At 39.1% G+C, this 26,828-nt stretch overlaps 2 protein-coding genes across 3 annotated transcripts in view; one reads left to right on the plus strand and one right to left on the minus strand.

Annotated features, from left to right (window-relative positions):
- LOC127508857 (gastrula zinc finger protein XlCGF8.2DB-like) overlaps positions 1-26,828 on the minus strand; it is a 158,727-nt gene that overhangs the window by 17,993 nt on the left and 113,906 nt on the right. The window lies entirely within an intron of this gene.
- On the plus strand, positions 792-24,687 carry LOC127508889 (stonustoxin subunit alpha-like). Of its 2 annotated transcripts, XM_051887362.1 has the most exons (5): positions 793-1,148; positions 9,584-9,631; positions 19,395-19,442; positions 23,538-23,573; positions 23,808-24,687. In XM_051887362.1, exons 1-5 carry the CDS (start codon positions 944-946, stop codon positions 24,332-24,334), a joined length of 864 nt encoding a protein of 287 aa, XP_051743322.1. In that variant the 5' UTR covers positions 793-943; the 3' UTR covers positions 24,335-24,687. The 2 variants fall into 2 exon arrangements, with proteins under 2 accessions (XP_051743323.1, XP_051743322.1); XM_051887363.1 differs by lacking the exon at positions 9,584-9,631 and having other exon boundaries at positions 792-1,148.

Genomic DNA, 26,828 nt, shown 5'->3' on the forward strand with positions numbered 1-26,828 from the left:
AACATAACTGACTTAACATGTTGAACCTTTTTTGAGCATGTTCTATGTGTTTATTTGTACCGGGGCAAGTTGTCACATGTGACGACTTGCCCCAAAGTCATTGAGACAACTTGCCCCAAACTGACATGTGTGCTAATGTTGGCTAAATCTCAAGGTTCGCTCAACATAGCACGTCAGCTAAAGTATCAAAAGACACATTAGTGTCTCCTCTATGTTGTGCAAAATAATAATTATTAACATTCATATTTAACAAAGTTGTATTGCATAAAATCTAAAGTGCAAATTTTTTACTTTTTAAGACAAAAAATAAGAAAATTGTGCTAACCTCAGATTAGAGCGATCTTGACCACATGTGAACAGGAAGTTGACTATAGAAGAAGAAGTCACACAAAGTGGCTATTTGATTTTTGAGATAGAGCCTCTAGTTTTGGAGTTATGAAGAGTGTGACAACTTACCCATGTGACAACTTACCCCGCTCTCCCCTATATTTAAATTATTTATACCTTGTATGATATGATACATGAATTAATGGAATAAGCACAGCAAGATCTCAAACAGCCGCGTTTCGTCACTGTGCGGCTCTCAGAATCCAAACTACAGTGAATGCAGAAAAAAACATGTTGCAAACATAGAGGAATGCATGTCTAGTACTGTATCGTTTGTACTGTTATTAAGCCCAAAGTTCAGTGTTTTGTTAGATCAAAGCTGCCAAAGAAAACACAACTTTAATCTGTCAACATTGCATACATTTGTAAAACATTAAGCCAGCACAATGGTATTTTTTGAGAAACAGTCATATGCTGTAGGCTATTTTGTCATTGGCTAAATTGTTAATCGTGTGCATTACTGAAGATTATGGTATAAAAGCATTTGATTTGTAACATTCTGAACATCCACATACAGCACACACATCTCCAAAACGCTTTAGCTAAAGCATTAAGAATGAAGTTAAGAGTAGCAGTTCTTCTGCTTCTGTACAAATGTCTTGTATTCGCTCCGAATGTCATATTCGCGACAGAACCTGCCGACTCAGAATCGACTTGTCCTTTGAAAATATGCACAGATGTACTGAAGCAGCTACAAGATCTGGAAATCAGACTTGCTAAGAGTGAAGCTGAGATTGAGGAGATCAAAAAGGAAAAACGAGGTGAGGCTACCCTAGTGAAAAAATAGTATACTTAGGCACAATTTATTTGTATGTACTTTAGTATAACTAAATGTATTTGTGACACGCTATAAATTGGTATACTTAAAGTCTGCTAAATTCGAACAACTAATTTTGTACTAAATGCATTTTATTTGTCCAAAAGCAGTGCTTAAGTTCAACTAAAGTTGTATTAAATATACTTGTTTGTGTTAAAGTGGAACTATTCCAAGTATACTTAAGTACACTTTAAATATACTCTTGTATTTAAGTTTTGAAATGCAGAATTCACTCAGCATAAACTTTAAATGTATTTTGGTGACATTAGAATTGCAATTCAATTACATTGTAAGAGTGTTGAACATACATTAATATTATACTGATAACAAACTTTTAGTGATTTTAAAACGCATTGCAATGGCATTCCATGGCATCATTATAGTGTGCTTCAAACAGACTACAATAAAGTAATCTTTATAAATAAAGTTACAGCTTTAGAATATACCTTTTACAGACAGCCCCAGTATACCAGTAACTTACTTATCCAGTGAACATCAGTGAGACAATGGGAACAGGTTTATATGTATATTGAATGCAGGAAGCAGTACGGGCTGGAATCGAACCCGGGCCGCTGTCGCACAAGGGCACTCGGCTTACCTGTTGCGCCAAAATTATATGGATTAAAAGACTGACAAATCGCAGACAAAATTATTAATATAGACAGAGTAAGTGGTGCATGAAAATAAACGTGAAATGACCTGTTGCTATACAACACGAACGTGCATTAAACTTTAAGCTGTTGAAGAAATAAAACCAGCAGATGCAACATTCATTATCAAGAATGTTTTGTTTCCCTTTTACCTGACATGATCTGTCATTAACGCAACATGAAGCAATTTCATAAACCGGCACATTAGTTTTATTCTTGTGCGCGCACTAAAACACAGACAGTTCCGTTCATTGGTGGAAAAATGTGAACGTGCAGAACTGCTTGTGTTTCCGTGTGTGCGGATAGAAATATAATCATCCGTAACATTCCTCTGCCGACTGTCTCTGCGCGCTTCAACTCTCAATGCACCACAACTGCTCCTGACAAAAACTGACAAAAATCAAATTTAATTTAATTAACTGCAGTCCATATTTTAAAGTGCAAATAAGGGCCATTAAAGTAGCATTAATGGGAAAAGTGTATTACAGTAGGTGCGTTGAAGTATATTAGAAACACACAAATGTAATAAAACTTCTGATCAGGTACGTGAATTTCTTTCACGATTTCAAACTGACTATATGTTGTTTTCTTTATTTGTCATAATTACAAATATTTACTTATGTAACTTCTTTCTATATGTATGTATATGTGTTTGCAACCATGCAAAATTGTGAAAAGTGCTATTGAATTAAATTAAACAATAGCCTACCTGATATTCAAAGTGTGAGCAAATTATTAAAAAAAGTAAAGGTCATAATTATAAAACTGACTTATCATTATTTTTTGCAACTCAAAACACATTTCCTGTAAACTTTTATCTAGGCCAATGCTATTTTTATACTAAACAAGTAGAACTCAAATACTGTTCATTGAATTGGACATTTAATCATAACAGGTCAACATAGTATTCAACAAAAATAAATTACTGAAGCAAAAATGTAACAAATGAAATCATTTTATTAGCAAATTTCTCATGGTTACGTCTGAGCTGTAGGCAAAAGTTGGATTTGAAAATTCTGCCCTTACAGCCAATTATAAGAAACAAACTAGATGTTTCAGTTCATACCTCATGATTTCTGTGGTTTACACAAAAAGAAAGTCTCATCTAAAAAAATTATATAGCATCATCTAAAAATAATTTGATCATTCTCGGATTTGAAATACATGATGAGATTTGTGTCTTTAGCTACAATGACTTTCTAGACTCTAAAGTTTCCTTCTGACAAATGTGCCAAACTCTGCAACACAGATTCCCAATAGTGTGTGCTCCAGCGAGTTCGGTTGTTTAGCAAAAGTACAGCAAAACCGATTGTTGGTGAATGTGATGGCATTGGCTTTATGGCGTGTTCAAAACATATCAATCATTGGTTCAACCAATAGTAGGACGTTGGGGCAGGTCAATGTGGGTCAAGGTTTAGCTTCAGCAGTTACAGTTACAGTGAAATGTAAATGCAATTGTAGTACACTTAGCATAAAATAAATGTATTTCAAATAGATTTTAGTATATTTATTTTTCACTAGGGACATCTTGCTCGAGCTGAGTTACTCGTTCACTATGGTCTGAGAGACCCAATTCCATTTCGCTGATGGTTGCTGCCTGTGTTGTCTCTCTGGAACCGGATTGGTTCCAGAGAGATATTTAAAAGACTTGCTCATTTTGAGTATAAATTCCGTAGACGGGGTGTTTCAAACATGAAAAACGGATGTAATGAGTTTGATGTACTGAAAAAATAGGGTATATTATGAAAGGTTTACATTAAACAATCCGGAACTTAGACACCGTGCGTCCTAACGCCGCATTACCAAACCGGAAGTCTTATCAAGGATTCTTGATGCCCATTCATCATACAGAAAACATTTTACTTTTATTCATATTATATAAACTTTTTTCATTTCAAAAGCTTATAAAGTGGCGAATGAAATATCAAAGCCATAAACTGATTTATAAATCACAAATGAAAAATGAGAAATTGGTCAAAATCTCATTTTCCAGTTATTAACCCTTTGAGCGGTACGGTCCCACATATGGGATTTAGTATGTTCAGCGACATCACATAACTGCCAGATTCAAACTGTTTTCGCGCTTTGGCTGTGAGACGGACACACAATGATTCTGTGACTTGTTTAGTTGACAGAGATAATAAAACACCAACATTTTGTTTTACTTCAGTTAATACTCAATATCAATTAACCTGTGAGCGTTTCTTAAATTTGTAATCCCACAGTCCCCCCTTTGAGAGTTCTAATAACTCTCACATAATACAAATTTAAACCTTCTTAAATCCCTTCTATAACCTATGTTTGTTAACATAGGTCCCATTTTCCAGTCATGCAACTTGCAAGTTTCAGGCACATACATCTTATTCTGTGTCGTGTCCAACATTTACATAAGTGTTTTTTTTTTACTTAAGGAAACTGTTGACACACATATACAACGCAGGGTGTTATATGAACTACATGATGACACAGAAAACCATGTATCCTAAGTGTGAAAGTCCCAAAAATCAATGGCGCCTGAATCACTGTGGGGTCTGTTTCCTGTAGAGTCCATTTCCAACATTGTTCCAAGCTGCTCAGATGATTCTGTCGTTTCTGTTGTGATTCTCTGTCGTCATGAAGATCATTCATGGATGTCTGAGGTGATGCTTTACACCAGGGTGCCACTTTTGAACCGTCATGTCATATGCACATACCTGCAAATCAAGAAAACAAAGAAACAGCAGACCAGCAGTATTCATGCATATACTTCATTCTTTCATTTGTCTGTTGATCATACAGTGGTATAGTTTACATCTAAATTAACACAGTAAACTTCTGGTGATCATATAGTTTTTATGTCTAACTCTTATCATAATATACTTCTAGTGATCGTTTAGTGGTTTTGTTGTTCTTGTTCTTAACCTAGTCTTAATCAATTTGACACCTATAGACCAGTAAGGTGGTGATAAACTGAGAGGGGGAAACCTATGAGGAAGTCTTCACCACAGGGTTGGCCCCTGAGGCCTGTTACACTTCGGTTCTTCCCTGGGCTCCTCACTGGTCTGTGTGTCCTATTCTCTCCCTGTAGTTAATTTGCAAACTTTACTGTTCTACATCTCCATCATCCAATGAAACATCAGTCATAGCACTTTAACAAGCTGTTGCTCCAAGTGTTTGGAGAAGAGGGGAGGGGCAGTTTCAATGTAGCAAGTAGCCTGAGTAGGAGCTGAGTAAAGCTGTTCCTTTCTCTAAATGTCTTTTTGTTTTTCCTACACTCTTTCATCCAATGTCCAGGTTTACCACAGTAATGACAACTGCCCTCTCTCTTAGGACATTTGCGTATCTGTCGATTCTCTGTGTTGACCTTAAAGGATGCTGCTGCAATCTTTACCCTTGCCTTGATATCAGAATCTCTTTCCCAAGTAGCTAACCTGTCCATGTTGTTTTGCAGAGTTCCATTGGACCATGTGAGGTCTAAGAAAGGCAGTGCATATTCTGATACAAGACCATCAAACCATGTGCGAGCTAGCGCTCAATTATCCTCTAACACCTTCTCTGTAGTGTCTGCTATTCCACTGTATGCTGCAGCTGACTGACAAAATCTTTCAGTGTACTCACTTACAGTTTCATCCTTCTTCTGTACACAACTAGTGATCTTTGACCAGTCCACCTTTGGTCCAACAAGGTTCTGTAACACTCTCAGAACTCCTTCTCTCAGTTCACCTTTGCTGGAATGCTGAAACTCAGAATTATTTACAGCACTTTCAGCAAAATCACTGAATTCTGACTCTGTCAGGATTTGTGACATTAGCTGGGTGACTTCAGCTAGGGACATATCATAGAGCTTCATTTTCCTGGACAACTCTGTCCTAAACTCAGAAAAATGTCTATGCACTGATGGCAAACTCTCAGCAAGTCCTTCTATGTCTTCAGGACCTAGAGCGGTACTGACTGCTTGTAACTGCAGTATGGGGGTTACAGATGTAACTGTGTCAACCCCTTTTACCCTACTCTGAACCTTTTGTCTTACTCCACACACTTCAACTGCATTTACATCTTTATCCATAAATCCAGTATTGCTATTGCCCTCTAGTCTACAGAAAGACTCTAAGTCAGGATAGCTTTCATCTGACTGTTGGTCTTTTGGGTCACATTTGGTTGAGGTTTGTTAAGGCCCACCTTTTTCATGAGACAGGACACTTGAGTGTGTAACTGTTTGTTCTGCTCTTTTAACTTAGCAATAAACTGAGCTTGTTCATGTGCTAAGGATAAGGTGAATTCTCTGTGGCAACAGATAATGCCTTTCATGTTTTTCTTTCTGATACATGCCAAGTACTTTTCTGCATTCTTCAATTGACCATACTTTTTCTGGGTCAATAACAAATTTCTTTGTCAAATCCAATCTGACTGACTCAGTAACTATTGAGTCCATGTGCTTTCCTAACAATGATTTGAACTCACTGTCTGTCCATAAAGGTGTAGCTAGTCCACCTTTCTCAGTTGTTGGAATCAGCTTAGCATTCCTTCTCACCATATTGTAATGTCTTTTTGTCACAACAGGACACTTCCAACACTTCTCTGACAAAACAGAGGGTAACCTAGTGGCTAATACACGTTTTCAAATTTCCCTGGCAAAGCAGAGGGTAAACTTGTAAATTTGTTAACACAGATCGAAGGTTAACCTTCCCACAGAACAGAGGATACACAAATTATTAGCACTTTACGCTAATTCTTCCCTGCCTAAACAGGATAACAAATATTAGCATGTGATGCTAATCTTCCCTGCCTAAACAGAGGCTAATCTTCATCTCTAAAATAGTCCATGTGACTACAGTGGTTCAACCTTAATGTTATGAAGCGACAAGGCCTTTATCACAATTCCTATATCCGGTAAGTGAAACAGTGTGTCGCTACTTTCGGTCCCATTGCAACGCAATCAAAACTAATGGCTGAATCCTTTTGCCGGTGTTATGCAGCGATCCGGCTGCTCTAATTCTAAACAACGATACCCTTACCTCCGTTTTCACAATTTACTGACAAAAAGATTTGAGGAAAGCATGGGTGAAACTGGTACGACGGAATGAATGTCCTTCTTCTACAATTATACATGGGAGTACGTTCGTTTGTAGTAGGCCTTTCGAAACTGAGGATGTTTACATCTCATATCTTCAACCTGCTGAAATGTTCCCTTCCAAATGTGCATTCTGAATAATAAACAAGTTTATTTCCAAACTACACTCAAAAAAATATTTTGGTCTAAATTTGAATTTTATGTAATTGAATTACATTCCAATTTTCCATCCATTTGGATTACATAATTTTAACAAACTAATAAACTTAATGTGATTCATATTTGTCAGTCATACGTAAATGAAATGGATAAGATTTATGTAATAGTACGCAGAAAAATGCCCAGGTTAATAAACACTGCTTAGTGTTCATGTGTGTGCACACTACTAAGTTAAAGCACCATTGAAGCAGTGTTGGAGTTAATGAGATTAAGTGATGATTGAGCATACCTAGCTTACCTATCCTGTTAAATCTGGGGAGGGCAGGTTTTGCAGACAACAACACTTAGCCCTGAGTTTTCTGCACACACATACACTTCAGGTGGCTGCCGTGTATTGATTGAATCCTGAAGCCTAGCTCACCACATCTTGAGCTTTTACACATTGCAACACAGTAGGCACCACATACAACTAATAGTTGTACCAAGACGAAAAGCATTGGGTGGGAGGACTAGGATCCTGTTGCTCACTCAGTCTGCCCACAAGGCAGTGGCATATTTCCCTCCACCACATATGGCTTATTAACGCACAGTTATCAACTAATGGCTTAAATCAGGGGTGGGGAACGTTGATCCTGGAGGGCCATTGTCCTGCAGAGTTTAGCTTCAACCCTTAAAAAAAAAAAAAAACACTCACCTGCCTGTAACTTTAGTAATCCTGAAGACCTTGATTAGCTTCAGGTTGGAGCTAAAATCTGCATAACAATGGCTTTCCAGGATCAACTTTCCCCTCACCTGGCTTATCCTTTAAGCCCGAAGTGTCCCGCTGGCAGGACACCACCCCCGTGAAAAAATTCACTAAGCAACCACTGACAGGAATAACACAGCTTAGACACTAAGCTTTTTAATGCATCCAAACATTTTGTTCAACTCTTAACAAGAGCTGAGTCATCACTCTAAAATGGAGTGTACCGCCCGAGGGTACGTGAAACTTCGCAAGACCTATATGTAAATAATAAACCGATGCAGCATTTATGTCACGTTTAGGCTCGTAACTTCGTGAAACATGTTCCGATTGTGGAATCGGAGAAATTGACATCATTATTTACAGCAAATTCTCATGATTAAAATGAGTCTGCAAAATCCAGGAAGCCAATCACGAGATATTGCTTACGCAATTACGACACATAAAACCCCACAGATGCACAGATGCTAATGTAGCGCTCTTTTGACTCTGTGAAAGAGACAGCGCCCTGAGTTCAAGTCAAATTAATTATTTACCGTTAAATGGTATTCTCCTCAGGTTTCCTAACTTCTATTAAAGTATAACAAAAGTAATGCTATTTTTATCAACTGCAACTAATAAATATAGTAATGAATAAATTATGTTATTCACCTCTATTCAAAAGAATCAAAGTAAATCACTCAGAAAATTTAGTAGATCAAAATAGGATGTATTAAAAATGAAATATTTAAAATGAAAAAAATGTGTTTCTGTTCACAAAAGCACTGTAGAAAATAAACACTACAGTTTCACATATACGGGTATTAAACTCTTCAAATAATAGTGAAACCCATAGTCTTTATAACCATTTCAACCTCGTTGGGGCCCATAAATGAAGATCTGTTCCATTCAGACAAAAAAAATAAATAAACAAACTGTACCTCCAGGTGACTCAAACCAATCAACCAATCAACCGCCGTTCCTGTAGATGATGAGGAGAGCAATGACGCTCATGAATCGGAGCGATGATAGTGAAATAGTTGCTTCGATCTAGTTGAACAGGCCTCCTCACTTGCACAGACAATCGATGACTCAATGACAACGACCAGAGAAATCCCTCGCCTCCAGCGGAACTCCGAGCGTTGCCAGGTAACTCAGAGCACTGTCCGATGTCCTCACTTGGGTAAAGTTGGTTTTATATTCGCACATTCGGACTTCCGCGTTTAAGAACGTTCTAATAATGTGCAATAAAGTTAATGTTTGCAAATTCTAAACAGCGACATGATATTTACAACCAACGATTGTAACCCTACAACATTTTTCACAATCGATCAAAATGGGCAAGTATTATTTTAATTGCATACTTAGTTGCGAACGTCCACTGAATGTCCAATGTAGTGTACAAAGTTATTGTAGCCTATGCGGAAGTCCGAATGTGCGAATATAAAACCAAATTTACCCAAGTTCCTCGCGCTATCCTCGTTCGTCGGTAAATAGATTTATAGTCTCTGCGCAACACTCTGCCTTGCGCATTCACTGGGTTAGATCATGCTAACAGAGTATCTGATCAGAACGCACGAGCTGCGTTGTCCACACGAACTCCTGAAATAGGGAGAAATTGTAGAAACTTTGTTTTAAAGTCCCCTCTCCCCTTTCACATTATAAATTAGTTACTCGGCTTTCGTTTTGAAAACCACTAATCTATAACTTCAACACACAAATCTATTCGTGCAATATACAGTTCACCAGCTCACGCTGTCACGTTCTTTCTCATACACCTTCTTCCTTCTGTTCCCTAGCTCCTCCCCTTCACCTCTGCCCTGGACATCCGATTGGCCAAACACAAGGTAAGAAATAAAAATAAAACAAACTAAACACATTTACACTTAATAATTGAAGGTTTTAACATATAATAACAATCATAACAAATAAACAATGAATAAAGAAATTGACAAAAGAAATTTAAACCACATTTTTCCATTGGGTTACACCCTCCCCCTTTTTAATTGTCTAGATGTCCTCACTAGACATTTAACTTAGAATAGGAACAAACTAGAAGAGGATGAACTATCTCATTTCCTCATCAGGACAATCTAAAGAGATCTGATCTTCTTCCACACTTGGATCATTATCATCTAGGCTTTGATCATCCAGCTCTTCTGGACTTAAGGTAAAAGATCTTTCTCATGACACCCTGTTCTGCAATAAATGATCAATGCAGGCCCTAAAATGGCGGTCTGGTCTTTCACCCTCTGACTCAGAAGAAGACTCTGACAACTCAGGTAAGGATTCTGTTTGCCTTTGTGTTCTCTTGTGTCTTTTTTCTAATTGTGACCGTGTTTTCACTCCTTTCAGCGGTTCAACATCAACTGTACTCTCCGGCATCCTTACCCATTGCCCAATGGGTAGGAGGTTATCACGATGGAGAGACCTCACTCCTCCCTGGCCCTGCTCCGGTTTCACCTTGTAAACAGGTAAGTGAGGCATTTTTCCTACAACAACATGGGATATAGGACTCCAGCGGCTCTGGAGTTTGTGCTTACCCCTCAACCCAAGATTTCGGAGCAACACTCAATCACCAACGGCTAGGTTCTGAAACCTCACCTTACTATTGTAATCCTTTTTTTACGTTGGTGCACTTTATCAGCTGCGTTCGATGCCAGCTGATATGCTTCCTGCAAATCACGTTTCAGTTTTGTCACATACTGTGGATGCTGTCTCTCCTCTTGCCCATCAGAGGAAATGGGAAAGCACACATCAACAGGGAGTCTCGCTTCCCTCCCGAACATTAGGTAATAAGGAGAAAATCCCATAGCGTCAGACTTGATGCTATTATAAGCGTGTACTACACGACCTACATGTTGACTCCATTGCTGTCTTTTCTCCTGTCCCAATGTTCCCAGCATAGAAAGTAGGGTGCGATTAAAACGCTTGGGTTGGGAGTCACCCTGAGGGTGATAGGGAGTGGTGCGAGATTTCCGTATACCCAACAGACTCAGGAGCACTTTAATCAGTTTGCTTTCGAAATCCCGCCCCTGGTCTGAATGAATTCTAGCTGGCAAACCATAGGCCGCATTTACACTGCAGGTCTTGATGCACAATTCTGATTTGGTGACTATATCCGATTTTTTTGACGACCCGCTTACATCATCTTTTAAAAGCGACCCGTATCCGATATTTGCATTTACACTGGGGAAACAGTGTAACAGATGCAGACGAAATGATTATTCAATGTTTTGCTTTCCGCACTATCCTTAAAGGTCAGCAAAACATTGCTCTGAATGCTCTCACAAGGCAGAGAAAAATGAGGAGAGCCCTTGTTGCAGCCTGGGCAAATTTTGCGATTATCGCTGCAACATTGGTTCAGAGGGATGTGTGGATGCAGCAAAGGACTCAAGATTGGTGGGATCGAGTTGTTGGAACCTGGGGCCAGGAACAGTGGGTCAGCAACTTCCGTATGAAACGAGAAACTTTTGATATGTTGTGTGAGCGGTTGTCACCGAGGCTTTCTCACGAGGACACAACTTTTCGCCAGGCAATCTCAGTGCAGAAGCGTGTTGGAGTTGGATTAAGGTGGCTTGCGACAGGAGCTGGTTATAGAACACTGGCACATCTGTTTGGCATAAGTGATGCATCAGTATGCCTAATAGTCCGGGAGTTTTCACATGCCGTACGAGATGAGATGATGCGCGAGTACATCAAGCTGCCAGAAGGTGAGGAGCTCCAAACCATCCTTCTTGGATTCAAGAATCGCTGGGGTTTCCCTCAGTGTGCCGGTGCTATTGACGGGAGTCATATCCCGATCATCGCTCCACCTGAGAACCACTAAGATTATTTCAATCACAAAGGGTGGCATTCAGTGATCTTACAAGCAGTTATGGACCACAAATACTGGTAAGGACAGATATGTGTGTGTGTGTGTGTGTGGTATTAACTTGCGTTTTGTCTCATTTGTTTTTTCACTGTCTTTACTCGTGTATCGTGTTTTTCTCTCAAATAATGAGAAACCTAGGTGGGTTAACCTGATCTGGGTAATAGCTTGACCGGTGGCATGGCCTGGGTGAGGGTGTGGCTGGTACGGTTGTCTTCCTGCAAGAAACTTTGTAAACATTGTCATCATTTTTAATTTGTGGGCGTGCTGGGCTGCCTGAAGTTTCAGCTGTAGCTCACTATCATCTGCCTGGCTGAGGGCTTCTTTGATGTTCTTTGCAAAAATATCCATTGTGGATTCTATCTTATTTTTTCGCTTCCTACGTGTGGCAGGTGCACCTGTAAAAAGACAGTTTTTACATAATGAGCAATTTGTTTATTGAGTACAATATGATTTACTGCACTATGAGTGTGCACCAATATAATTTTAACCGTCTTGCTCTAATATTTATTTTTGGGAAAAAGGATGTCATTTACACCTTGAAAGGATGAAATTACCTATTTGTAACCATTGTAACCAAACATTACATTAATACAAATGACTATTAATTCTACCTGTTAAATTACGCTCCTGTTGGTTTGAACCAGGTGTTTGTGTTGAGGCCCTTGTAGAGACTTCTCTGGTGCTCACACTGGATGAGGCGGTCTCACTGAATGAAGTGTTGGATGAACCACTGCTCTCACTCAAGGCCGTCTGTGGCCTGTCAGGGGGATCATCTGTTTAGGGACAAATGTTGACATGTAATAAATTGTGGCTGATATGAACTAAAGATATTAGAAATTACTAGTATTAGTAGTATTACTAACAGTTAAGTCAGTGTATGATAAACAATGTAATATAATAGACAACTGAAGTACTAGCCTATTGCATATTATCTACACTATTGTAGCATTCATCAAATTAGAAAGTCATGTTAGGTATCATACTTTGTAATGATTATAGCTAGGTAGCCGGTCATATCATACCCCCTTGTATCGAATGCTGTATCCTAAAATAATATATAAACTTTTTTAATCTGGTGATTGCTGAAAGAACTTTTGCTAATATATAAGAAAAAAAATAAGTTTATCCTTACCTGTAATGTTAATGTTCTCCGGCTCTTCAAAGTCCAGTGATGACGCGACATCATCTTCTCTGAAACTATCCAGTATTTGAGGTGGTTGGCAGCTCAGCTTGTCCCCTAATATGGCGTCCATTTGATCATAAAATGGAAAAGTAATACGGCCATTGCCACTTTTGTTATTGTGGTCTTTCACTGTTTTGTACTTGCATTTTAGGCTTTTGATCTTTTGTTGGCACTGAAGCCACGAGCGCTTAAATCCGCGTCTCCAAAGGCTTAAAAGACATGAAACCTCCGCATTACTCCACTGTGTCGTGCTTTCGTCTTCCATCGCGCCCCCGCCATTAGTATCATGTGATTGCAGTTCATGTCCACCTGAGTTGACGTCATTTGCCTCTGTCCCTTTTTCAATGACATACGACTCGCATTTACTGGGAAATATCTGATTTGACCGCTTACATGGCAGACGCAAATGCACGTATCTGAATCATACCCGATTCATTACCACATATGAGTGAGGCCTGAATCCGATCTGAGAATTTTGGAATTCATGCGTTTTTTTCCTGCTTACACGTTCACATGTCATATCCGATCTGTGCCACATGAGAGGAAAAAAACGGAATTGGGTCACTGGAACCATGCGGTTTAAATGGGGCCATAGTGAACAAAATATTTGTCCACTAGAATTTTGGCAACAGTGAGAGCGGTTTGATTTTTGGACGGAAAGGCCTGTGCGTATCTAGTAAAATGATCAGTAACCACTAGTATATTACTGATCCCCTTGGAGTCAGGCTCCATCGACAAGAAATCGATACAGACAAGATCTAGAATTCCATTACCGGCAATTTGATATATATAGGAGCAGACTTCTTGCAAGGAGTTTTGTATGTAACACACTGTCCACAATTCTTGATATACTGCTCAACATCTTGAGCCATCTTAGGCCAGAAGAACCGATTCCTCACCAGGTCACCAGTGCGTTCCACCCCCAAATGACCCATATCATCATGTAATGATCTCAGCACAGTCTCTCTGAATTTCGATGGCAACACCAACTGCCAAGTCTCTTTACCAGAAGATGTTTTATTACTTCTATAAAGTAGTCCCTCCTTCATGACTAACCGTCCTATCTCTCGCTTCATCAGTCCTAACTCTGACTTTCCTTCTACTTCAACAGGCCATTTTCCATCTTCCAATGCAGAAATTACAGGACCTAAGGTAGCATCATTCTTCTGTGCATGGATCAACTCAGCACGTGACTTCTGCTCCATAGAATTGCAACTCAGGTAGGAAATGCAAAGACTTTAGGAATGCATTCTGGGGAGGCTCCAAATTGCTCAACATATCTAGGTGAACCATCAGAGGAAATGACTGCACCAACCCTCTGGCATATTGATCTGATCTCAACTCCTCTGTGAGACAATAAATCAGCATCAACACTGGTTTTCCCGGGTCGATACTGCACATCAAAATCATACGTGGTTAGGGAAGCCAACCAGCGATGTCCCGTGGCATTTAACTTTGCAGTGGTAAGCACGTAGGTGAGTGGATTAATATCGGACTGTAAATTTAGCTCCATACAGATAATCTTGAAACTTGTCCACGATAGCCCACTTCAGTGCCAGGAACTCTAGCTGGTGGATGGGATACTTCTGTTCAGAATTACTCAGCTTCCGACTAGCAAATGCCACTGGATGCAGACCAGAGGGATGTTCTTGATATAAAACAGCTCCCAACCCATCTAAGCTAGCATCGACATGCAACACATAGGGTTTACTCGGATTGGCGAAAGCCAGGATGGGTGCGGTAGTCAGACACAGAATAATTTGATGAAATGCCTCAGTACAAGATGGGGTCCACCGGTCGCCAAAAGGTTCTGACTCCTTCAGGTAAGTATTGGATTTATGTGCCTCAGCTTTCTTTTTTTGCTGTGTGGGGGCATATCCCTTAGTGAGCTCTGTAAGGGGTTTAACAATTCTCGCATAGAACCCTAAAAAGGATCTCAAAGACTTCAGGTCTACAGGCTGAGGCCAGTTTGTGACAGCACTAACCTTGTCCGGGTCGGTGGCAATGCCTTCCGCAGACACGATATGCCCAACATATCTCACTTTGGCTTGACAAAACTGACATTTGTCTAATGAGATTTTCAGCCCGACCTCCTCCAGCCTGTCCAAAACCCTAAAGAGCCGCTCCTCATGCTCTTCCAAAGACCTTCCAAAGACCTTCCAAAGATGATGAGATCATCAAGATAGACCAAAACCTGAAGAAGGTTCATATCTCCCACTGCTTTCTCCATCAATCTTTGGAAGGTTGCTGGGGCCCCGGTGACACCCTGAGGCATCCTCTCAAATTGATAAAACCCCAGGGGACATATAAAAGCGGTTTTCTCTTTATCCTCTGGGGCCATAGCAATTTGGTAGTAAAGGCCCCGGTATACTTCAAATGAAGTTCTTTTTCGTTCTTCATTTAGGGGTAAAACGAAGTTCGAAATGCGTGACCAGCGATATACTGTAAACGAACATCTGATGCCGCCCACACTGCTGAGATCGACGTTTAAATGAATATGTAAATATGTGCCGTGCACTTTCTTCTCAGTAACAAAAACAAAAACAAAACAAAAATGAAAAACAGAAACAGCAAGGATTTATTATAGTAAGCATAAGAAAAGCGTCTGATCATAACATGGGTATGTTAGCACGAGCTCTGCAAAGTAGCACTCCAGTCACGTCACGTCTTCATATAGCACTTTATTTAATATATTCCTTAAAATCAAGCAGCTTTACAGTATCAAAACGTGAAAAACAGTGTTAGTGCCTCATTTTTTTACGAGCACAACTTCATTTTGTACTATAAAGCGGCTATCCAGTGTGTTCATGTTTTCAACCGCGGAGATCTTACCGCGACAAACTCAAACATACGAAACGAGTCAAAGACGCGTCCCACACGAGTGAAGGCGGAGCCTCAGCGCACACCTCCTATTACGTTATCGTCACTGACCAATGGTAGTACGAAGGTGTTTTGCAGCTGGAGTGAACTTTTCCTGAAAGTTCGCTTTGGCATGCCGTTTCGAACTTCCAAAAAGAACACAAAACGAACTTCGTTTTGGCCTGATTTTGTTCAAAATGACGTCACATCAGTTCGTTCTTTGATTTCGTTTGAAGTATACCGGGGCCTTAACCGCTTCTGAGATCTAGAACTGAAAACCATTGACTCCCAGCTAAACAGTCCAAAGCGTCATCAATACGTGGAGTGGTATATTGGTCTGGAGCTGTTCGACTATTCAAAGTGCGATAATCGATACACATTCTGACACTCCCATTCTTTTTGCGAACTATCACTATGGGGGAAGCATACGGGCTTCGGGATTCTTTTATAATCCCAGCTTTCAGAAGGTCCTGTAAATGCATCTGCCAGAGCTAGCCTTCTCGACCGTTCCCGGAAAGGCGTAGAGTCTGACATCCTAATATGATGTTCTACCCCTTTGGCTAAGCCAAAATCCCACTCATGCAAGGAAAATACTCCTGCTCGCTGTGATAACTTCTGTCGAAGCCTGTCCTTCCAAATCTCTGGGATGGGAGAATCACCAAAGTTAATGAGATTGGGGTCAAACTGTTCGGTAACCTGCTCAGCTTTTGCCATTGGCTTCACCGGATCAATTGGATACAAATGTCCCACAACTGTCCCTGCCGGAATTACCGTGCTTCTCTTAGATTCGCTGTGTATCAACACTGTGAAATTGTTTACCTCCACCCCATTACTAGAAACCACCATCGGTTGCAGTAATACCCCTACGGACAGTGTCACGGATGGTGATGCCTCCACCATCAAAACCTCACTTTCCAACGGCACAGTTAACTCCACACTACATATGGCACAACAGTCTCTGTCAGCCGGTAAGTTCAGAGAACCCGGGCCCTGCCAGATGACACTACCCACATGATCTTCAGCAGTAGTACACTCAGAGGTAAGCTTAGCTGTATTTAGCAACAGGTCCTCTGCTGCTGTATCTACAGCAATGCCCAATGTCTGAGCAAGGTCCACCCCCGCCCTGTCCTTACACAGCTGGGCCAACCACTTGAAAAGATTGGCATTTGTACCCAAGATAACAGGAGTCCGATCGGGGCTAGACGGTCCTGGGCAGATTAGGGCAAAGACCGAAATGGTTTCATGAGTTCTGCTGATTTTTTCTGGAAACTCCAGATCTACCATTACATAGCCCAAATAGGGGTAATTGGATTCACTTAACCCCCAAATGGCTAATCCAGTCACTGGATGGATTTTGAGGTCAGACAGATACCGTCTGTACCAATCTTCAAATATTATGGTCACCTGTGAGCCACTGTCCAGTAAGGCATCATATGAATGTCCGTTAACCCTCAACAGTACCACGGAAGTTGGGCCTATTAATCCTTTGGGAATCAGCCTATCTCCCCGTACTTCTACAACACTCCTCTTTACAGAACAGTTAGCTGTCCCCGGATCAACATCTCCTGAATTTGAGTCTCTCCATTTTGCCCTCCGAAGGGATTGTATCAGTTTCTGTATGACTTTGCTCAAATTTTCAGGACTTTTACATTTAGATGAGAAATGTCCATTCTCCCCGCATCGATAGCAATAAAACTCCTCGGAACTGTTGTTAAGCTTGTGGTACTTTACCATTGTATGACCTGTTCGTGATGCTTCTACTGGTAATGTAGTCGCCGGAGTACTTAAACCTCGGACTGTGGCTTTTTGCTGCAGCCTTTTCACTTGTTTTTTAAGACTTACCACTTCAGGATCCAAACTCCCCCTGAACTGACAGGTTTTGGAGTTGGCTCCCCTGTCCCAGTTACAGCAGTTTGCTGCTGAGTGGTAGTCATAGCTGCAAACAAAGCTTTCAACTCTTTGACCTCATTTTTCAGAGCTTGAACATCATGCTGCTGACTGTCTTGATCAGTTCTAGCATGGATTTTGTTCATTGATTAGTTCAATTTAACCCTGGAGGCTTCATATTCCTCCTCAGTACGAATTTCTCTCAGTACGAACCCTCCCAAAAAGTGGGAGGGTGTTCTTTCCTATCTCTTAGTTTGAGATGGACTAGCATCATATCAGAAGCGACAGCACCATGGAGAAGTTGCTCTACTCTGGCTCGATCTACCCCACTCATGGGCAATCCATCTCACTGTACTACTTTGTTCAGGGAATGCTCCAGTCGCCAAAGAAAATCAGATAATTTTTCCCCTGAATGTTGTTGCATCAAGCGAAATGCGAAATACAACTCTTCGCCAGATTCAGTGGGACCGAAGGCACGCTCAATTGCCTCTAAACACTTTTTGGGCGTAATCTCAGTCTGCAGTATGCACAGCTTTAACCACAGCCAAAGCTGGTCCCAAAGATTTTGAGACGACGATAACTGCTACCTTCACCTGGTGGTTTTTCAATCCTAGCCAGCAGATCACCTACTGCACGAATAATAGCTTCAGGGGAGCCCTCAAATGAACCCAACAAGGTTTTAAGACAACCCTCCCTCTCACTCTCATCAGACACAGTGTCACTTCGTACATCTGTTGTTGTGACCTCTATAGGAGTTTCTGATACTATCACTATAGGCCATGTCTGTGTGCCACCTATGGGCAATATTTCAGAGGGCATTTTGTCAATGTCTACTTTCTCTTTGCTTTCACACAACACCGCTAAGCTATCTAGCTTACGATTGTACATTCTTCCACGTACTCGCACGCGCCCTAAACATTTAATGGTTTGTAGATTTTCTTCAATCTGAGCTATCTCCATATCCTCAGGTACAATCAACATTAAGGCATGAGTCACGTCTAAAGCCTCTCCTCGACACCACCCTCGGAGCTCATTTACAAGCTCGGGATATGCACTTTTAGGAACCATCATCACTACCCTTAGACTTCACTTTAGGATATCTTACTATTTTATTTACAGAGGTACAGGATATACATATAGTGGGAAACCAAAAGATCCCAGCAGTGCCTCCATTTTATGTAGCGCTCTTTTGACTCTTTGAAAGAGACAGCGCCCTGAGTTCAAGTCAAATAAATTATTTACCATTAAATGGTATTCTCCTCAGGTTTCCTAACTTCTATTAAAGTATAACTAAAGTAATGCTATTTTAATCAGCTGCAACTAATAAATATAGTAATGAATAAATTATGTTATTCACCTCTATTCAAAAGAATCAAAGTAAATCACTCAGAAAATTTAGTAGATCAAAATAGGATGTATTAAAAATGAAATAAAAGAAAATACAAAAAATGTGTTTCTGTTCACAAAAGCACTGTAGAAAATAAACACTACAGTTTCACAAATTTGGGTATTAAACTCTTCAAATAATAGTGAAACCCATAGTCTTTATAACCATTTCAACCTCGTTGGGGCCCATAAATGAAGATCTGTTCCATTCAGACAAAAAAAATAAATAAACAAACTGTACCTCCAGGTGACTCAAACCAATCAACCGCCGTTCCTGTAGATGATGAGGAGAGCAATGACGTTCACCAATGACGAAACCACTAATCTATAATTTCAACACACAAATCTATTTGTGCAATATACAGTTCACCAGCTCACGCTGTCACGTTTTCTCATACACCTTCTTCCTTCTCTTCCCTAGCTCCTCCCCTTCACCTCTGCCCTGGACATCCGATTGGCCACACACAAGGTAAGAAATAAAAATAAAACAAAGTAAATACATTTACACTTAATAATTGAAGGTTTTAACATATAATACCAATCATAACAAATAAACAATGAATAAAGAAATTGACAACAAAAGAAATTTAAACCACATCTTTTCCATTGGGTTACACTAACTAAAACTAAAATGTAGCTTTCATGTGGAATTTGTGCTTATAACTTCAGGAAACATGCATAGATTGTAGAAAATGGCACATCATTACTTACAGTGAATGCTCCCGATTGAAATTATTCCAAGATCAACATACTCCCATGCGTCAATCATGGGGCGCCAATGGCTAAACAAAAAACTACCTTGGTTCCTAATGCTGTAACTTTTGATTTCTTTACGCGATCACCATAAAATTTGACCCCGATACAGCTCACATATAGAGGAACATCACCACAAGAATTGTGCTCCTGCCTTACCTCTGCACTCAAAAAAATGATACGTTGGATTTACTTAATTTTTTTATGTCAACAGGTTCCACATAATTTGGTTATGTTGCATTTAATTAACATTATTTATTTCAGTTAACTTAAATTTATTACATAAGGTTAACTCAATGCCATTTAGTTGAATCAGACTAACATTCTTAATTTTGTCCAAAACCATTAAGTTTAATTATCCAAAAAATTAATATCAAACAGAAATTAAAACAAGTAATCCTGTTTAATTGATTAGTTTATTTAGTGGATGTGACCTAACAATAAGACTCTTATTGTTAGGTATTAGCCAGAAGATGGTTTTATTCTATCTATAGCATGTCCAAAATAGTTGTTTTTATTGTTAAAACAACTTTAATTGTTGTTAGCAGGTCCTCAACCCAAGCACATGTTCTACACTTCACCACAATGGTAACCCCAAAACTATTAACCTAACAGAAAGTTTTAAATACCAATATAATAGAACAGTAAACATTAAAAAGTCTCTCCGTTTTCTCATGTTGCTAAAAACTGCTTAAAATAACACTTTATTTCAACATTTACTCTCCCAGATCAGCCCCTTTGCAAAGCATGATAGGAAGTGAAAGTCCTGTTTGATTGAGTCCTGGTTGAGTTTACTTGATTGAAACATGTTATTTTAATATGAAAACATCAAGTTAAGTCAAAAAGTAATTGTTTCACGTCAATTTAACATGAAGCAATTAAATTTGAACCAGAAACCTAATACAGTGGTGTTGAATCAAAATAAGTTGTTTAAATAAAGTGAACAGCATCAAAAAATAATTTGTTTGAGTGTGGGTTATTGCATGTCAAATATGAAATACATGTAAAATTTTACTTGAGAAAACATTTTTTTTTTTGTCTTTATCAGCAGTTTCTCAGCATGAGAATATCCAAATTTATTTATTTATTTATTTATTTTTAAATAAGTTTTCTTTCAAATGGTACCAACCTTTTGACTCTCATTGCTAGATATTTGGAGTAATGAGTCATTATTTTTGTGCATGTCACTCAGAAAACTAAAAAATTAAAAATGCCTACCTTTGTTTCAAATGCTGTAACTTTTGATTTCTTTATGCGATCACCACAAAATTTGATCCAAATACAGCTTACATATAGAGGAACATCACCAAAAAAGAATGATCCCACTAACTTATTTCCTTTTTTGCTGTTTATTTGCAGTTTCTCAGCATGAGAATGTCTAAATTTAATCTAGTTTTAGAGTTATGGGTCTTTACTTTTTTGTGTCACTCAGAAAAAACAAAATCTGAAAATACCCTCAGGGCTTGAGGGGTTAAATGAAGGACTACTAGTCGACTAGAAAAATCTTTAGTTACATACAGTGAAATGATTATCAAAATGAAAAATTACAGAATAATGACTAAAATATTTAATTCAAATAAATAAATATGTTGACTCTGATCTTATTCATCAAGTCTCACACACACTGCAGCATTACAGACATTAGTTTAGACGAGCACTGACACCGTGTGGTGAAATAATCGCATCTGTTTACGAGCCACGGCTTTGTCAGATAATTCTGTACAGAGCAATCATCAGAATATCTCTTCTCCTGTCTCTGAAAATGTCCTGATTTTGAAATTATCCTGAGAGGAACTAGGAGTTAACAGCGCATTGAAAATATACATAAGCGGAAGAATCGATGCACTGCTTCAACGAGTACTTCCAGTAATCATTTCTGCTGTCATAAAGGTCTATTAAACTGCCATTCTATGTACTATTTAAAATATGCTAGCAATGTGTTAAAACATGCTAATTTATGTTAGCAATGTTCTAAAACATGCTCATTCTTACTAGCAGTGTGTTAATACATGCTAACAATGTGTTAAAACATGCAAGCAATGTGCTAATTCATGGTAGCAGTGAGCTAATTCATGATAGCAACATGTTAATTAATGGTAACAATGAGTTAAATAATGTTAACAATATGCTAATTCAAGCTAGCAATGTGTTAAAACATGTTAGCAATGTGCTAATTCATGCTAGCAATGTGCTGAATTGTTAAAATCTATCTATCTATCCACAATGACTTGAGTGATGCAACAATTGTCTTATTATTTCATGCATATTTTTATACAGTTATGCAAGTAAACATTTGAACTTGACTACTTTATCAGCAATTTTCTTTCAAGTGTTTTTACAGACACAATGATAAATGCAACATAAAGTAAGTAATAATAAAGATAAAGTCACAGTTGTGAGATATAGCCTACATATCAGTCACAAGCCAAAACAACAACACAGTATCACAGTTCTTGTGTTGTTTAACACACTTACTGCAAAGGTTTTCACCCCTAAACGAAGAATGACTTCGGTTGAAGTATACAGAGCCTTCAAGAGATGCTTTACTGCAATGAATTACTTACATTTTACCCTAATATTTTATGTACTCTGTTAATGTTATGAATTGAAAGTCATGAGCAAATTTCCATCTCACACGACAGTTTGCCAAAACAGCGACTGAGTCGTTCTTGAAGCACGCTCTTGTGTGCGTCACACAGACAGAGAGAGACGCGCGCAATAAGTTGTAAATGTACACAAGGAATGGTGTTGTTTTTTTTTTTGTTTGTTTGTTTTTAAATAAAAAACATTTTGCTGTCTTTCTGTATTTTTAAACTGGAACTTTATATTATATTGTAACATTTCATATTAAATATTTTATATTAAACATTTATGGTTAAATTTTTTATTTTCCATTGTTGCCTTGAATTCGTTCATTGTTGAATATGGCGCCAGTGCAGTAAGTTCTCGATCCCTGATCTGATCCTATAATTTAGTTATTTTACATAATTTACAACTCTAAACAATGTAGTTTATATTCTTTATTAAACACCTATGGAACTGTAGATCATATAATAATAATAATAATAATAATAACAATTAATATCAAGATTTGTTTATTGCTGGTAGATTATCTGAGAGGCATAACCAGTGTGAAATCATAATGTTGCTATTGTGAGGGGGGAAAGTTGCAGAATGAGAGTAAAACAGGTAAAACCGGTTCAATCTGGTGAACTGAAGGAGAGAAGAGATCGACTCGTCAAACACTGGGTCACTTCTAACAGCACTAACATGAGTCTACTGTAGCCCGGATTTACTGTCAAAGTCACACATTTAAATACTGATGACACATTTAAATACTGTTTTTAGAAGTATTTAAAACCAAAACATCATTTTTATGATTTTAATAACTAAAGCTAAAATGAGGCTTCCGTGTATTCACAGACATTTTCATAAAAAACAGTAGAATTATAATATACTGTAGGCTAATCAAATGATTGAGCAGGAGAGTTTTATTGATTGATCAGTGTCTCTTTGAAGAACATTACTAAGGAGGTTGAAGTTTAATCCAAGTCTTATGAAGCGATATGATTTCTCTGTATGGGGAGCAAAGTGAAATTTGATCCGATTCCCTCTGATCAGTTCATGTCTACAGAAGACAAATCAAATATGGTGACGTGTCCATACTATCAAACCCTCAGTAGAGTCTGTGTCAGGAAACAGCACAGGCATCTTTCTAAATATCTTCTTTCTGCATGTGTGAGCGATGGATGCAGGGATCATTTTCTCTTGACATGATAATCACACTCTTCATTTCTCTTGATTTCCACAGACAGTGTTCCCAAGACCAGGAACGACTTCCTACAATGTAAGTCACTGAGAAAACAAGCAGAGAAACTCACTGAGTGTGTTCATGTTCTTCCTGGAGAAGGAGAAAGAAAACATGACAAAAGAGTTTTAGAGATGATCGTGTAAATTATGATTTTCACAGGATATCTGGTCAACTGTACTGAGACACTGCTGATATACTGAACATGAAGAGTTCAGACACATTAAAAGATCAGATTGATCATTCCTGATTGTGATGTTTTATCTCCATCAGATTCCCGACAGCTCACTCTGGATCTGAACACAGTGAATGAACACCTCCGTCTGTCTGAGGGGAACACAGTGATTACTAACACTGGCAGAGTGCGTCAATCGTATCCTGATCATCCAGACAGATTTGATTTGTTTCGTCAGGTGTTGTGTAATGAGAGTGTGAGTGATCGACGCTCTTACTGGGAGATTGAGTGGAGTGGAGATTATGTGTCTATATCAGTGTCATATAAGAGCATCTGCAGGAAGGGAGGGAGTGATGAGTGTCAGTTTGGATATAATGATCATTCCTGGAGTTTGTTCTGCTCTTCCTCCAGTTACTCATTCAGACACAATAAGATAGACACTGTTCTCCCTGTAAAGTCCATCAGCAATAGAATAGGAGTAGATGTGGATCACAGTGCAGGAACTCTGTCCTTCTACAGCGTCTCTGGAGACACAATGAGCCTCATCCTCACAGTCCAGACCACATTCACTCAACCGCTCTATCCTGGGTTTAGGGTTGTATTTCCTGGATCGGTGAAACTGTGATAATGAATCAGAACAGGCTGATTCTACCCACAATGCTTTGAGCTGATGATGAATCAGTGACAGTGAGATGATATAGAGTCTCTTCATTACATTAATACTGTGACACTGAAATATCATGTCAGAATAAATGTGTGTGAGACAGATCAGTGTGTGTCTGTGCTTTTCTCAATCTCTGTTAATGGAAATCAATATAAGAAGAGTGTAAGTTTGTTATATTTTATTATCAGTTAATATTTTTTTTTATGGTTTTAATTTTTGTTAACTATAGTCAAATTTTATTTAATAATATGTGTCAAATGTGCTGTTGAAGAAAGTTTACAGTCATACAGAATTAAATAGCAACTTAAAGTGTACTATTGTGTACTGCAGTTTGTGTTCATTGAGCGTTACTATCTGACTATTATTGTAAAGCTACTGTCAGTAAGTTAGTTTTTATTTATTATTTATTGTGTGCAACATCTAGGTATAAATAGTATTATCTGCTAATACCATAACATTAAATCTGATTGGTTTGCATTGGTGACGTCATATGTAAATTAGTGCGGCCCTCTGGGAAAAAAGGTTGAGAGCCACTGGTCTAGGGGTTAGACCGTAACATTCAGTTGTTCATATTGCTGAGATGGTGGAGGCAGTAGAAAAGACCAGGCACAAAACTGTTAAAGCAAACTGAATTATTTATTTACTTAAAGCCGAAGCCACTAGACAGTGTGTCTGAGCTATTTACAATGCATTTTGAAAATACAGAAAATACAACAAACTAATGGGGAAAAAAACGATGGTGGCGCCAAATTAAAGAAAGAAATAAAACAAAATAACCCATAAACTAAGTCCCCAAAACCCTCTAACCTGGCTAACCAAAGAAAATGTGAAAACAAAGCCACAAATAATCTACACTAAATATAAAAACAAAAATACAAGGAGGGCGCTCACCTCTTAACTGGTGTGTCTAACACTTGATAACTGCAGGCAATATGCATATCGCGTGACCTGCTTACCTTTCCCCAAAAATAAAGAACAATTACTCTTAACAAATCTCAGCAGAGAGGCTAAATAGTACAGAAGCAAGAGTTGGATTCACACATTCACAACAAGAGGATACCAAGTCTAAACAGGCTGAAACTCAAAACACCCACTGAGCTGCTCAGCGCGGCACGCCGAGAGACCTTTAACTGGCAGGGCGGCACCGGATTGGCTGCAGAGACGACACCCTTGATGAAGATTGACAGGCGCCTCCTCCATTCAGCAGAGACCTGAGAGCAAGACAGCAGAACTGGAGGGCAAAAAAAGACAGGACAGGAAACATCCAAAACACCCTCAGCACGTAACACTGTCATGAAACTTTTACATGAAAATGCACTATCCAAACTTAAATGCTTGTAATTCAAGAATGCTTTGGAATATAGACATTTGCTCTTGTTTTAAAGACAGTCGGCAGATTATTGCTGAAATCACTTCAAAGAATGAACGTTTGAAAAAGATATGGAAGTTTAAGGGTTAATTATATCATGACATTTCGAGTGTCAAATATGTGGGAGTGAATGTGTTTTGTCATTTAAAAACCTTTTAATGTTGGTTTTAGTTGATCTATAACGCTCTATGGGACCGATGTGTTAGTTTGCACCACAATTAAGAGAATCACATCTGTCAGATTTAAATGATTTATTTTCATCAATTTCTCCAGAAATACATAAAAGTAAGTGGCTGGTGAAGTGGGAGAAGAATAGAGTCAACTTTATAGTTTCCTGCACAATGTGTATCTGATATGAATAAAACACTTTGTCAAATTATAATTGAAAGGATCATTATTGCAGCTTCCATCAGTGTAAGAAACTATAAATATCTTTTTTATTGTAATTCATTTAAATGTCTGAAAGCTGAAATATGTGGTTAAAAACGTCTCGGTTACGTATGTAACCCTCGTTCCCTGAAGGAGGGAACGGAGACGTACGTCAGTAGTGACCGACGAATTGGGATATCGCTAGAGAGCCCTATCAGCTTCGAGTGAACTACAACAGGCCAATGGAGTTGGCGTGCGATATTTGCATAATGCGCACCGCCCCCGCCAGGTGGTATAAATAGGGGAGCAGATGCAATCGCACTCTGTTTTTCGCTTCGGAGACAATCTAGTCCGCACTACAGCGAGGGTACAGCAACTGTGGCGACGGAACGTACGTCTCCGTTCCCTCCTTCAGGGAACGAGGGTTACATACGTAACCAAGACGTTCCCTTTCAGTCGGTCACGTTCGACGTACGTCAGTAGTGACCGACGAATTGGGATCCCAAATAAAGCGCCACAGTATGAACCCCTTCCAGTGCCCAGCGCAAGCTCTAGCCACCCGGCGCACCAGTGGGACGGGGAAGGGGGCGAGCTTACGCCGAGAGAGTCTACTGCTGTTCCGACATACCCACTAAGTAAACTAGACTACACTGGGGAAGCGAACCCGTAGGGGACGCTGCGGAGACCACTACCCACCCGTAGGGGAGGAATTTACGT

The sequence above is a fragment of the Ctenopharyngodon idella genome, chromosome 3 (assembly GCF_019924925.1).
Source record: "Ctenopharyngodon idella isolate HZGC_01 chromosome 3, HZGC01, whole genome shotgun sequence".
Lineage (NCBI taxonomy): Eukaryota > Metazoa > Chordata > Actinopteri > Cypriniformes > Xenocyprididae > Ctenopharyngodon > Ctenopharyngodon idella.